The sequence below is a fragment of the Schistocerca nitens genome, chromosome 3 (assembly GCF_023898315.1).
Source record: "Schistocerca nitens isolate TAMUIC-IGC-003100 chromosome 3, iqSchNite1.1, whole genome shotgun sequence".
NCBI lineage: Eukaryota > Metazoa > Arthropoda > Insecta > Orthoptera > Acrididae > Schistocerca > Schistocerca nitens.
In genome coordinates this window covers 448,851,211-448,865,051 of record NC_064616.1, presented here as the reverse complement: position 1 = coordinate 448,865,051, position 13,841 = coordinate 448,851,211, and the positions used below count along the sequence as shown (strand labels likewise).

The 13,841-nt window shown below is 40.2% G+C and overlaps 1 protein-coding gene across 1 annotated transcript in view; it reads left to right on the top strand.

Moving 5' to 3' along the window:
* LOC126249271 (zinc finger FYVE domain-containing protein 26) overlaps positions 1-13,841 on the top strand; it is a 393,885-nt gene that overhangs the window by 253,985 nt on the left and 126,059 nt on the right. The window contains exons 24-25 of the mRNA XM_049950925.1: positions 11,673-11,780; positions 11,874-11,999. Coding sequence (XP_049806882.1) covers positions 11,673-11,780; positions 11,874-11,999 — 234 coding nt within the window. The remainder of the gene's footprint in view (positions 1-11,672; positions 11,781-11,873; positions 12,000-13,841) is intronic.

The window sequence follows — 13,841 nt, the reverse complement described above, 5'->3', positions numbered from 1 at the left end:
TTTTCTCATGTATGGGTACATTTAGTACAGTAGTTTAGTCCTTTTAAATACTGTTGTGTAGAGTAGGCATACAGTAAAAGCTGACCTTCCTACAAACTGCATCGACATAACGTTTCTTTTATTGTTGGTGTTGAATGTAGACGAAATGCTATGCAGGCAGCGGAACTGTACAGAGAGCAATATACTTACAAGAACCCACCTTCCCAATGGATGTTTTCTTGTTTTGTTGCGACACTTCAGGAAACGGGAAGTTTCAACCCACGACAATGCAATCGTCGTAGCACTCGTACAGACGAAGCTGCCGAAGTTACTGTTCTCGCTTCCATTCCTATGAATCCACATGTGAACACACGACAGCTTGACACAAGATTGGCAATCCTAAAAGAAGTGTACATCATATTCTTACACATCACTGCTTCCACCCTTACCATGTACACTTACATCAAGAATTGCATGGGAATGATTTCCAGAATTGCATACAGTTCTGTCAGGGGGCATAGCAGCAAATCCTCACCAACCCAAACTTCTTCTCCAGTGTTCTATTTACCGATGAATGTCCCTTCTTAAACAAAGGACGGGTAAATACAAGGAGAATGCATTATTGGTCCAGCGATAATCCATGATGGCTTAGACAGGTGGAACATCAGCATCAATGGAGAGTTCACGTCAGGTGTGGGATGCTTGGTACTACAATTTTTGGCCCTTATTTCATCAATGGTAGTCTAAATGACAGAGCGTATGCCAACTTCCTCAGATGAATTCTTCCTCCTCTTCTGGATGAAGTGCCTCTAAGAAACAGGATGCTTATGTGGTATCAACACGATGGATGTCCAGCACATAATGCCTTGCATGCACGTTGTGGTCTGAACCATTGGTATCCTGCCAGATGGATTGGTCAAGGAGGAACAGTTACTTGGCCTGCTAGGTCTCCTGATTTAAATCCTCTGGACTTCTTTCTTTGGGGATGCATTAAAGACGTTGTCTATCGTGATATTCCAACAACTCCATAGGACATGCAGGAATGTATCGTTCTTGCTTGTAATTCTCTTCAGCAGGCAACATTGGAAGCAGTAAATAATTCTTTCATTCAATGAGTGCACCAGTGTATTGGTGTCCAGGGTCACCACTTTGAGCACCTTTGAATGTTCTACTCCTGGGCAATGGTACAAGAGAGTCAATTTTGTATTATGTTTTTACTTGGTTTTCATTTCTTTTCTGACAACTCGTGCAAGTGGAGGAGTTTGTGATCCCAGGCTCAAAGTCAATGTTGTGTTATGTAATTAATAATGTTGTGTTTCAGTGAATGGTACACTGTGATACATTTTTGACTAGGTCTTTAGGAGAGGTAATGAATTACCAAATAAAAAATACAGGGAGCCATTAAAAAAAGTCATACCACTGTTCATATCTTTGTAAAAAAAACAAAGCTACAATGAAGTTAATCATACTGATTGATGTCCCCCTGATGGCTAAAGAACATTTGCTTGAAACATTTTGTAAATTGCATCTACACAAACAGGTATTTAGGGTGGTCAAGATAAATGGGACACCCTGTATAGTATTTCATCTTCCATTTCATCAACTCTAATAGCAAATTGGGTTTGCAATGTTGTGCTGTAGGCTACCTGTGCTCTGTTAGTAGGCTGGTTCTATGGGCACATTGTCTTGCATAAGTGAGTTATAAATGTATTCTGTCAGACTTTATAAGTTGTAATAGATTTTTCTGAAAACATTATTCAGAGAAGATGTATGTTTAGCAGCCTCTATATCTTTGTTGAGAATATTCGTAGAGACTGTCATCAGGCTATTGCATGTTGCCAGTTTGTTAGCATAGTAAGAAACACATCTCCCTTACAAACAGTTGAAAATCTACCAGTGAAGATCTATATAAGCTTACAATCATTCAAAGTGGACTTCTTCAGTATTAATTCACAATCACATACTTCAGTGCACTGATAATTATAAAATCTACTTTTTTCAATGTTTTTGAACTTGTGTTCTGTTTGTCTCTTTCTTTTCCACATTAGTTCTACATGAGTAAGTTGCTAGAGTGTAACCCTTTGTACTTGACGTCTCTAACCCTGTGGTTATTTCGTGTTCTGAAAGGCACAAGGTTTCTATCTTTTCAGAAGTTTCTAAATATTCCAAACAGGCAAGGAGATCTTCTACCTTTGTTACTTGATCCTCTCATGTTCTGATGAAAGAAGCTAACTTTACTGCTCTGTGCATTTTTAAATACAGTCTGTTAAGTAAGAGCGTGATCAGCATTACACACACATGATGAGGCATATCACCTAAGCTTTTTCACAGCCCACTAGAGGGAACCTTTGTCCTTCATGCAATGTCCATAGAGCATTAGTTTACTTTGAATTCTTGACTGAGATTTGGATGTATTTACCAACAATTCAGATTCATGGAAGACATTACAAAATTATCAAAGATATTTTATGCTGACTGCCAAACGTTGGTTCATCAACAAAAATGAAGACTAGATACTGTAGGAGGACAATGATACAAAGCACTGCAATAGGCTTTGCAGTGATTGGAAAAAGAAAAAAGGTGTGCAGGTATTGGATTGGCCCTCACCATCACCTGACACTAATCCTATTGAAAATGTATCGGCTTATATCAAAACGAAGTTGCAAGGAAAAAAAGATCTTCATTTTGAAACATCCATCAACACAAATTCAATGTGGAAAACTTTGTTTCAAGCATGCTTCAGAGGTGCCAAACAATTATTGATGCTGTAGGTGACTGGATGTATTATTAATTGTAACAGCAATTTTCTTTTGTTCTTATATGATATGTGTATATGTTTTAGTTTGTTGTCAAATAAATTTTTCTACTGACTAACCTAACCATTACCTTATCTTGTACCGAGCGCTGCGCGTTTCGAATCCGCACCAGATGGCATGGAACTTGATGACCACTAGAGGTCTCTGTACCAGTCGTGCTGTAAGCTGTGGGTGCATGCACTCCTGGCCCCGAGTCTAATGTGAGGGCACCACTGTGGAGCACATGGTCCCAGCGGCCAACAGCGACATACCCTGTCGTGTATTTTAGGCAGCAGCCTCTCACTCAGTGAGGCAGTGTCGTATTTGCATTGAGTCGGTTGATATCTCACTTACAGAAATCGTGTTTATGTTGCGTGTGCTTACTTCTCATTTACGAGTGGACATTGTTTTGATTTCATGAGGTTATCTCTTGTGACCCCATTGCTTAATACTTAGTTGCTGATCTTGGTGTCTTGCTCAGTTGTCTGTCGTTGTGCTTGTCCTTCCATTCCCATTCGTCCATCTTGTTTGTTCACCGACCACTGCTGTTTGGTCCCGCTGTGTTTTTGTTAGCGGCCATCCTGCGACCGTTCCTGTTGCGGTTACAACACCTTACATAACAAGACAGTAATTTGTGGGGCTCCTTCTATTATTATAACTTCTTGCCTGAACAGGATGCTCCAATCCTGGCTATAACACATAAAAGGTACCCCACTGACAACAGTAACTGCAGAGATATAGTTTCATACAAGAGTGCTGTATTGAATTTGTGTTATCTGTAAGTAAAATTTGCTTGGTAGTTACATTTCTTAATTGTCCATTGTGATCTTAATAAAATGTGTGGAATAGAGTATACAAAGAATAACACAGCCTGTACCTGCACAAGACATTATGCCTCACCATTAGATTAGGGGTGGAAAGAGGAGCAGTCATGTGGGGAATGCCTTGAGAGGCACAAAAGTCGTGGAAGGCCTGAGACCAAAACTGTGGACGATTATTCATCACAAGCATATAAGGCAATCCTTCAGTAGATAAAATTTCAGAAAGGACTTGAATCATAGCCATGGCTGATGTCGAAAGACAACAGATAACATATGAAAATCAAGAGAAAGCATTGGTAACCATCAACCATGGAGAATTTAGGAAGGGTCCTGCGAAATTAGTTTGGATGCATGCCCATGGACAGTGTAATGAGGCCCACAGAGAAACTGTTGCCCATGGTGCCGCCTGTTGGGTACCACAATAAGAGCGGGCCACGACAAGATGTATAGTGTCACCTACAATTACAGGCCAAAACATGTGCCAGTGGGCTAATAACTTAGTTCACAAGACCGCATCAATCTCCCTGATGTAGCAGCTTAAGCACATTCATCCATAGGGCGGCCTGGATCACAACACTAGGCAACAGCCCATCCGTAGCTAAGAGAACAACACTATAAAATACTAAAAGGTGATGATGGAGGACAAAGAAGTTATGCAAAGGATCGGAAGTCTGATGAGCCAACCGTGCTGAATGAGGTGAACAGCTTGACACAAAAATAGATTGACAGCAACAACAGCTGCGATCTGGGAGCCTGTATGTTGCCTCTCAACGTCTAAGTAAAAACAAAGGAGTTCATCCTGATCAAAAGTAGGATCTGGCCCTATCAGGAACCATGGTAGTACATCGATGCGGTGTTGAAATGTTGCTGGTAGCCCAAAAATGTATTTCATAGTTTTAGTGGGACAGAAACAAGGCCCAAAACTGGAAGCAATGTGCTGCTTTGTCGGGCAAAGAAGCGAAAGGATTAAACAATGAAACCAAAGGCTTGTGGCTAGTAATGAGGTGGAACTTAGACCCACACAAGAACACATGAACTTTTTTGAGGGCATAGATGATAGTGAGTACTTTCTTTTCAACTTGGGAGTAGTGCTGCTGAGCCAAGCTGACCATTTTTGATGTGTAAGGTATTGGATGTTTGGAACCATTCTCACATTGATGTGAGAGTCCATACCATACTGAGAGGCATCTGTAGCCACAAACCAGATGGTAGCCAAACAAGGAGCAGAATGTAATTTATATTTCAAAAGCATGAATGTGTGATCACAGGCTGGCTTCAACTGAAAAGTAACATTCTTGTGGAGAAACTTGTGGAGGAAATGGGCCAACATGGCCACACATGGAATAAATTTATGATAATAAGCAGTTGTATTTAAAAATGCTTCGAGTTCTTTGAAATGTGTAGGGCTCAGCAGAGCTGTGACCACAAACCCCAAATACACTCTGGACGGCTGAAAAAAGTGTGACTTGAGCATGATGCATTTCAACTCTACAGTGAGAAAGATAGTGAGAATGGTGCATAAGTTACACAAATGGCCTTCCATGGATCCACCCATCTGTGGGTGTCATCAAGATATTTGATGCACTCCAGAACAGACATCATCAGTTGGTCTAAAAAGATGCTCAACAGCTGCCGGGATGCTGGCCACCCAAACTGGAAGTGCTGGTACTGGTACAACCCAAAGGGCATGTTAGTCACAAGGAGCTGGTTAGAATCCTCATCCAACGCAAACTTTAAATAGGCTTCAGATAAATCAGTTTTGTAGAAAAGCTGCCTCCTTGGTGAGTTTAGCCAATAACTCATCCAGACAGGGCAAAGGATTTCTGACAGGGATAGACTTAAGCTTTAAAGTCACTGCAGAGGTGAAGGTGACCAGTCAGTTTTTTAACAATCATGGGGGAGGTAAATGTAATAGACTGTATTACCCCAGTGGTGTTAGCCTGTCCAATTTTGATTTCACATGATCAGTGAAAGCCACTGGAATAGGGCACACATGGAAAAAGCACAGCCACACCATAGGTTTCAGGGTAATGGGGGCCAAAAAGTTAGTGGCACAACCTAACCCACATTAGAGAAGAAACAAAAACTCAGAACATAGAAAATCTAACTGCTGGTAAGGCACCTGGTCAAAAACAAGGTGCACCATATCCGAACTGGAAAAGCCAAATGCATTGGAAGCATCCAACTTGAGCAGATTTGTAACAGCAGCATTATTCACAACCAGAAAAGTCGACGAAACAACCATAGATTCATACATAGTGGAAGCTGTAAATTGCCCTAAAACTGGAATATGCAGCTTGTTGTAACTTAACCAAACATTGCTAACTGGAGACAATGCCAGAGATCCCAAATCCACATAAGTTTGTGAGTTCCGTAAAGTCACAGCTGCTCTCACATCCACTTGTAGTCTGAGCACCTTTTCCATAACTGGCACTTCACTAAGCTGTTTTTTATGATTGTAAGCACTGGAAACACATGTTTAACATTCATGTCCATGTCCACAGGAGGGGGCTGGGACCGACACTCAGATGCTATATGTCATGTTTTCCTACAGCTGTTGCAAGTCGCCCAGCACTTACGGAGGGATGGGATTGACACACAGATGCTCAATGTTCTTTTTTTTGTACAATTGTCGCAAGTCACCCAGCGCTTAGGGCATGCAGCCCTGACATGTTCTGTGAAATAGTATGCGAAATTGACACACCTCCTTGTCAGGACACAACTGAATGCTGGCATCACAGACAATAGAATCAGCATAGGGATCATGATGAGCATCCATAACAAACTGACATTTGTGACTGAGGCTGTGGAGTTCAGCTGCCCAAGCCTGGTAAGACTGGTGGGGCATTTTATGACAGCAATAGACTTCTACACATGCTACAATGATATGCATGGGTTTACAGTGATAATTTCACAACTACTTCAAGGACTGACACATGTCATTGAATGAAAGCAACACAGGTACCTGGAGTGGGGCTAACTGGCACAACTTGTAGATCCGAGGAGAAATTCAAGGAAGGAACAAAATCTTACACATGTTTGCAATAGTGACATTAAAAGCAAGGAATTGTTGCTGAAGCCACTTTTTGTAAACCTCCCAGGGTTCAGCCACATCATCATAACGGGAAAAAGGGTGGCAGGTATGCCAACAACATTGAAGCCTGCATAGTCAGTGTCACTGACAAGTTCATAATAGCAACAGTAAGAGCCCACTGCTGTTCGAGGAGAGATTGGAGCACTGCCTCCATGGTCAGAAGAACTGAAGGAACAACCAAATATATTGGGCACACGGAAGTGAACACCAAACTCATCACCATTTGTATTGTACTGTATGACACAAACAGCAGCATGGCCACAATGAGCCAAAGATTATTCTTCTTCCGCATACAGTGAAAAACTGTTGAGAATGTAGACACAAACATAGAAAGAAAAAAGTCCAGGTACTGATACAATCAGTTGCTGACAATAAGTATGAACACAATATGAGAGCGAGTACTTGCTGCACTGTGCTTCTGAAGAGGAGGGTTCGAGTAGATGGTGCAGCAGATGCCATGCTGTGTGCACAAGTCATCTGCCCGCGCAGATGCCATTGGCAGAATATTTGATGTGTAACGCATTAGTGGCATGATGCTGCGGTATGTATCCAAGTATTATGTTCAGAGTTGTAGCACTGTTACATTATTTTAGCTATGACTGTAGCACTGTTACATTATTTTAGTTATGGATTTTTCAAAAAGATTGAGTTTTATGTATTTTGTTCTTCTATGTGAAAATGTGAGTGTGAGTGAGTAAGAATGGAGGCATGTGGATGAGTCTTATAGTTCACCTTTTGGTATGTAATTTTCAACATTTCACCCTGATTCATCTCCAGTTAGTTTAGTAAGGGCACTGATGACCTGGTGTGCCTCTATAGTTGAGTGGTCAGTGTGACTAACTGCCAGGTAGTGGATCCAGCTTCAGTTTATGATACTGTCAGGGAATTTTCCATAGTGGGAGAGTTGTTACGAAGTGCACTCAGTCTCATGAGGCCAACTGAGAAGCTTCTCCACTGGTTAGTAGTGGTCCCAAGGTCAAGAAGTCTGACAGTGACTGGACGAGTGGTGTCCTGATCACATGCCCCTCTGTACTTCATCCAATGATGCCATCGGCAAAGGATGATACGTTGGTTGATGGAGCCTCACTGTCCTGTGTAGGTGTAAAACGTGGAACTTTACCATACCTTTACCTCACTGATGACCTTGATGTTGAGCTCCCTACACAGAACACTGAAAACAACTTAAAGTAGATATTTTCAACAATATTTGTGAATAAGTAGCAAAGTAAACCATTTAAACTGCTATGTGGAAATCCTGTGTGTGCCACAGAGAAGCCTACAAACTTAGATGAGGAGACACACACACACCCTAAGGAAAGTTATTTAAGTGAAACTCTCCTCACTGTTGAAGTCAGTAGTATAGTGTCCACAGCAAGGACCTGTGCAGTTCCCCTTATTAGCAGGCATTCTTTTCAGCTTTTTGTCACTCTTAAAATGGTGACAACCACTACCTAGTTGTAGCTCATGTTTAGGGAGCTGAGTGAGTTAACTGAATATATTGATTTTAGATTTGCAGTAGATGTTTTGGTGATTACATTAAAGAATATGAAGATAACATCTCTTAATTCACTGTACATCTTGAAGTGCTTTTATCACAAATCTTTGGGTGTGGACTTGTTTTGTCTGATCATTTTATAAAGCTTTTGTGGAAACACAGCTATATTTTGGGGGTACAATTTACAGATAAGCTAGAGCCAAATATGTGAAACAATAAACATTATCCACAGTGAGGGGATTCCAGCTGGCTACTGATGCTCACAGGACAAAACCCCATACCTGACAATGTCTCCTGAGATATGGTCACTGTCACCTGGTGACATCTTTGTTTGAGGATCATCAATATTCAAAACTGTTCCTTGCCTTAACATGAGACTGATTTTCACTGGTACCACATGACGAAAAGGTAATTTTGGTTTGGTGCACAGCATAACCTATTGATTTGTGGTGTGGAAAAAATCTGATACACAGTCAGTGGTACCAGGTGACTGTTGCTCTGATTGCAGAAAAACTCTAGAGTAACTTTTCATGTGCCAAATTACAAGAGAAGTTTTACTTCTGTATACATTTTAAACATATGTTTGCTGAAATTTTAAATTATCATTGAAATTATGTAGCAGCAGACATATATTTCTGTAAAATGTTTCATCATCTAATGTGGAGGATATTGCATTTGTAAATATGACCTTTTCAAAAGACATCCCTTTGATACAAAGAAAAATGTAAGTGCGAATAAAAAAATTAAAATTCTCCTAAGCTAATTGTTTTGATAAAACTACCTTTTTAGAACCTTGCAGGTCATGGTGAGAAGAAAAGGTTCAACACTTTATTTGTTCCACTCAATGAATACTGCATCATGATGTTGCTTGCTTGCTTGCTGCAAAAGGCCATATTAAGATCCAAAACTCATGCATAGCAATATTCGTGGATGTGTCAAAGCAGGGGTGATTCTTTTGGCTATAGTTTATTTTCCCTGGACATATACTAAAGGTCCATTTACTTAAGTTAGTTTACTGTCCTTGATGCAGTGGTGTGTAGTACCTTTTCCTTTTATTGGTAGCCTTGATGTTCTAGCAGGTACAGCACAAGACTCCAGCCCTAGAAGTCACAGGTTCAATCTTGCATAGAAATGGAGATTTTTCCTCATTCCAGGATGGTCCCAGATCCACTTTGTCTTCTATCAAAGGGGAACTCCAGTAAGTAAAAGGCAGCTTGGGGCAGACCTGTCACCCTCCTCCTCACGAAGAAAGGCTGTACTTTGCTTGCATTCAAGCCATGGCCCGGTCGCAGGCTTGCACTATAGATTTTACCTTTTTTACCGTCTCCTTGTACCTTTTATTGAGCTGTGTGCTATAACTTCCTAAGTTCTTGTTTTAACTATTACCCTTTTAAGCGGTTTGAATTTAAACAGCTACAAAGGACCAAGTTTACAATTTGGTTTTTTGAGGGGATCATAGTTATTGTCCAGCTAGCTGTGTGTGGAAATGGGAGTGAGTGAGTTTATGTTTGAGTTTGCACCTTATACTACTTTTTACTTGTAAATTATTTAACTGTTTTCATGTCAGAGTGTTATAGAAATGGAATTTTTAAACATATTCTTGGAATATCCTACATCAAAATGCAACCACAGACTCTGTCAACTTGGAGTGTTATTGTGTTTCTCCATGTTAGTTATATCTATTTATACAATTAATTAACTAGTCTTTCAAGTTTGTGTGTTTTTTTTTTTTTAATTTGCATTTAATTATTTTTATGCCATATACTTAATAATTACATTCCAATCCATTTCCAATTGCATCAGTGCTGCATGCAATGGAATTATCTATGTTGTTATTCTGATGATTGTGACTATTCAGTCAGTCTAATTAGTTCTAGATATCACTACCAATTTTATTGACAACTCAGTTTACTTACCATTGTCATGATCCACTGGTTCCCTCTTGAAACAGAATTGCTTATCAGCAGCACTCGCTTTCAAGCTGTAGTCACCAGTGTCAAGGAGGAAAAGGAAGCTTAAAGCAATGAATGCTGGGTCACACGAGCATTAATTCCACCCTCTTTTGTAATGTATAAATGTGTGGCTATATTCAATATTTTGCAAGGTGAACCATTTGATTTTGGTTATTAGGGAATTGCTTGATCCATTTATTTGACAAGCTACAAATAACATAATCATTAACTATAGTAAGTATATCTACACAGTTTCCAGTTGTCCCACCCATTGTGTATTCGGTACTTGCAATGTTTTCAGTGTCTCAAGAAAGTTCCTATTTAAAGGAAAATCATAGAGTTTTGAAGTCACATGTTATCTTTCAGGTATTTTGTAGTACCATATTCAGTGAAAGACAATTTTTGACAACTGTTTCAAAACACAAAAACAAGCAATATTGTAATGAAGATGTACGTGTGTTATGCATTTGTAGGAGAAGTTTGAACAAAATGTGCTAGTAGTGACAGGAAGATAAAGTCAGACAGACAGATGCCAATATACTTGTAATGGACTGTTAATGGATCTGCTCAGAGATGCCAGTGTCACAAATTAGGACTGGCAAAGGATAATTAAGTGAAACTCAGCATAATCCACTGAAATGGAAGAGCCACATTTAAATGTCAACAAATTGCATTGTTTAGGGGATACTTATAATGTTTCAGTAACAGAATAGGATTTTCATCTCTATAATGTAGCTGAAGACTGAAACCCATGATAGTAAAATGTTACATGAAACAAGAGTTGCTTATGGTAGACAAATATGAAGGGCATTAAAAATATACCTGCAAGAGGGAAAGAGAAATGACTTGTTTTGTTTCATACAGACTACTCACTTTAAATATTCAGAAATTTTGAAATGTCTGAGATATGACTGAGTGAAATAAATGTTGGTGAAAACTATAATTTTTATGGAATAAATGGAATTATTGGTCTCTCTCTCTCTCTCTCTCTCTCTCTTTTTTTTTTTTTTTTTTTTTTTTTTTTGTTGGTTCAATTCACAGTACATCAGAAACAAAAGTTACCAAAATTAGCTCAGTAGCAGTACTTATTCCTGTTCTTGCTATGAGTTTGCCACAGTGATCTTTCTAGAAACAATTTATTTTTATGTGATTCTTCAATTGCTCCTGGCATGCTTCATGATGAAAGAGTTCACAGGTGAACAGCTGAGTGTTAGTGCCCGTTGGACACTAACAGCTGGCTGTCCACATGTGAACTCTTTCATCAATTTATTTTTAAATTCTTGACAAATGGTGAACCTTTTGTTAACAGCATTCAACATAATTTCTTCAAAAGACTGTCATATTGCTTGTTAAATTTGCAGTTCTGAAGTTAATTATTTAGTGCTTGGCTGGTCACCGAGGTCTAATCGTACTGAATAATTTCTGATGTATATGTTATCAAAAAGTATAGTAGACTTATCTTTCATTTTACAAGTAGAAAATAAATTAAGGTTTTAAAAAAATGCATAGTCTTTCAGTTTTTAATCATATTTTCAGGTTCTCAGATGCTTCCAAAATAGTGATATGAAAACATGGCATGATGTCTACAGCTTATCTGAAAGAAATCCAGAATTTATACTTGATACTTTGATTGAGAAGAGAGAGGTAATAAAATTACTAAAATACATTTTATCCATTCAAGTTATTTGATGTTATCTTTTATAGCTTTATTGATGTTGTGTATTTCTTATTTTGCAGTTTCAGATATGTCGACAGTGGGCTGAATATCATGGTATAAGAATGAAAATGCAGCATTTGATAGATTCCAGGTTTCTATTGCTGTACATACACCCTGAGCCCTCGGACTTTGTATCATTGAAGATGGTAAAGAGTCATCACATGCTTGCATATAAAATCAGTATACATTTTAATTATTTTTGTTGTAATTATATTGTTTTGATTTGTTACATGATTATTGCTGTTGTACTTCATGTTCATTATATAACATACATGCACCTTTATCAAGAATATGGGAAAATGCTATAAACACTCAATGAGTGAATGAAATATCACACATTAGGAGTAAAGGAGACCACTCACTAGAAAGCAGAAACATTGGGCCATCAATGGGCACACTCGAAAAGAAAGAAAATTTACTAGCTCTCAGAATGAGTCCTTTCTTGAGCTGGAGCACAAATTCACATGCATGCACATACACTTGCAGGCCCCTACTACATGGTGTCGGCTGGATGCATGATGCCAGGATTGCAGTTCTACAGCTGGACTGGGATGAAGTGAGGTTGTATCAAACAGGCAGGATAGAGGGGGAGGGGGGGGGGGAGAGAAAGAGAGAGAGAGGGAGAGGGAGAGGTGGGAGATAGGAAGAAGGGTTTGGGGGGGGGGGGAGGTAGTTAGCAGCTTGGAGGGAGGCAGCCAGTTTGCTGGCAAGTAAGGTGAGGAGGGGTTCAAAATGGTTCAAATGGCTCTGAGCACTATAGGACTTAACATCTGAGGTCATCAGTCCCCTAGAACTTAGAACTACTTAAACCTAACTAACCTACGGACATCACACACATCCATGTCTGAGGCAGGATTCAAACCTGCAACCGTAGCAGTCACGCAGTTCCAGACTGAAGCGCCTAGAACCACTCGGCCACACCGGCCGGCTTGAGGAGGGGGGATGATAGGTTCATGGGCTAGGCATGTGATGCGTGTGAGTCGAGTCATAGCCAGTGGGGAGTGGCACAAGATGAAAGTTACATGGGGAAGTGGAGGACACAGGAAGGGGGAAATGTTGGGTACAGTGTGTTGGGACATTGGGTGAATGGAGTTTGAGGCAAGGAGGGTTACGGGAGTAAAGGCTGTGTTCCAAGGATACCTCCCATCTGTGTAGTTCAGAAAAGCTGGTGCGGGAGAGCAGGATCCAGATGACCCAGGTTGCAAAGCAGCCATTGAAATCGAGCATGTTGTGCTAATCTTCATGTCACTGGGTGGTCAGCTTTGTTCTGGGTCACAGTGTGGCAGTGGCTGTTCACTCTAACAGACAGCTAGTTGGTTGGTATAAAAAGTTGTGTAGTGATTGCAGCAGAGTTAGCCTGCGACAAGTCTGGAGTAGGAAATGCTGGGTTGGAGGATTGGGCAGGTCTTGCACTTGGGTCTTCCACAGGGATATGATCCCTGTGGCAAGGGGTTGGGTGTGAGAGTGGTATATGGATGGACCAGGATGCTGTGTAGCTTATTTGTACCAGTCCAGGGTGATACTGGGTGATGAGGGGGTGTGATCCTTTGTAGCTGTTTCTTGGTGATGGTGGGAGGATTAGAAGTTTGTGTGGATATGGTACAGGACATCTGTTTGCAGACTAGGTTTGGGGGTAGTGCCTATCTGTGAAGGCCCTCCTGAGACTTCAGAGTAATGAGCAAGACAATTCTTGTCACTGCAGATATGCCATCCATGGGTGGTCAAGCTGAAAAGGAGAGATTTTTTTTTATGTGGAAGAGATGACAGCTCTCAGAATAGTCAGTGTGTTTAATATGGACAGAGATGGGACAGAGCCATCAGAGCATTGGAGGTCAATGTCAAGAAAGTTGACGTTTTGTGTTGTGAGGGAACCAAGTGAAGCAGATGTGAGAAAAGGTGCTGTGGTTTTGAAGGAATGAGAATATGTTGTCTTGACACTGACAAGGGGAGGCCGCCAATTGTGAAATTCAGATTCAATTCATACTGCG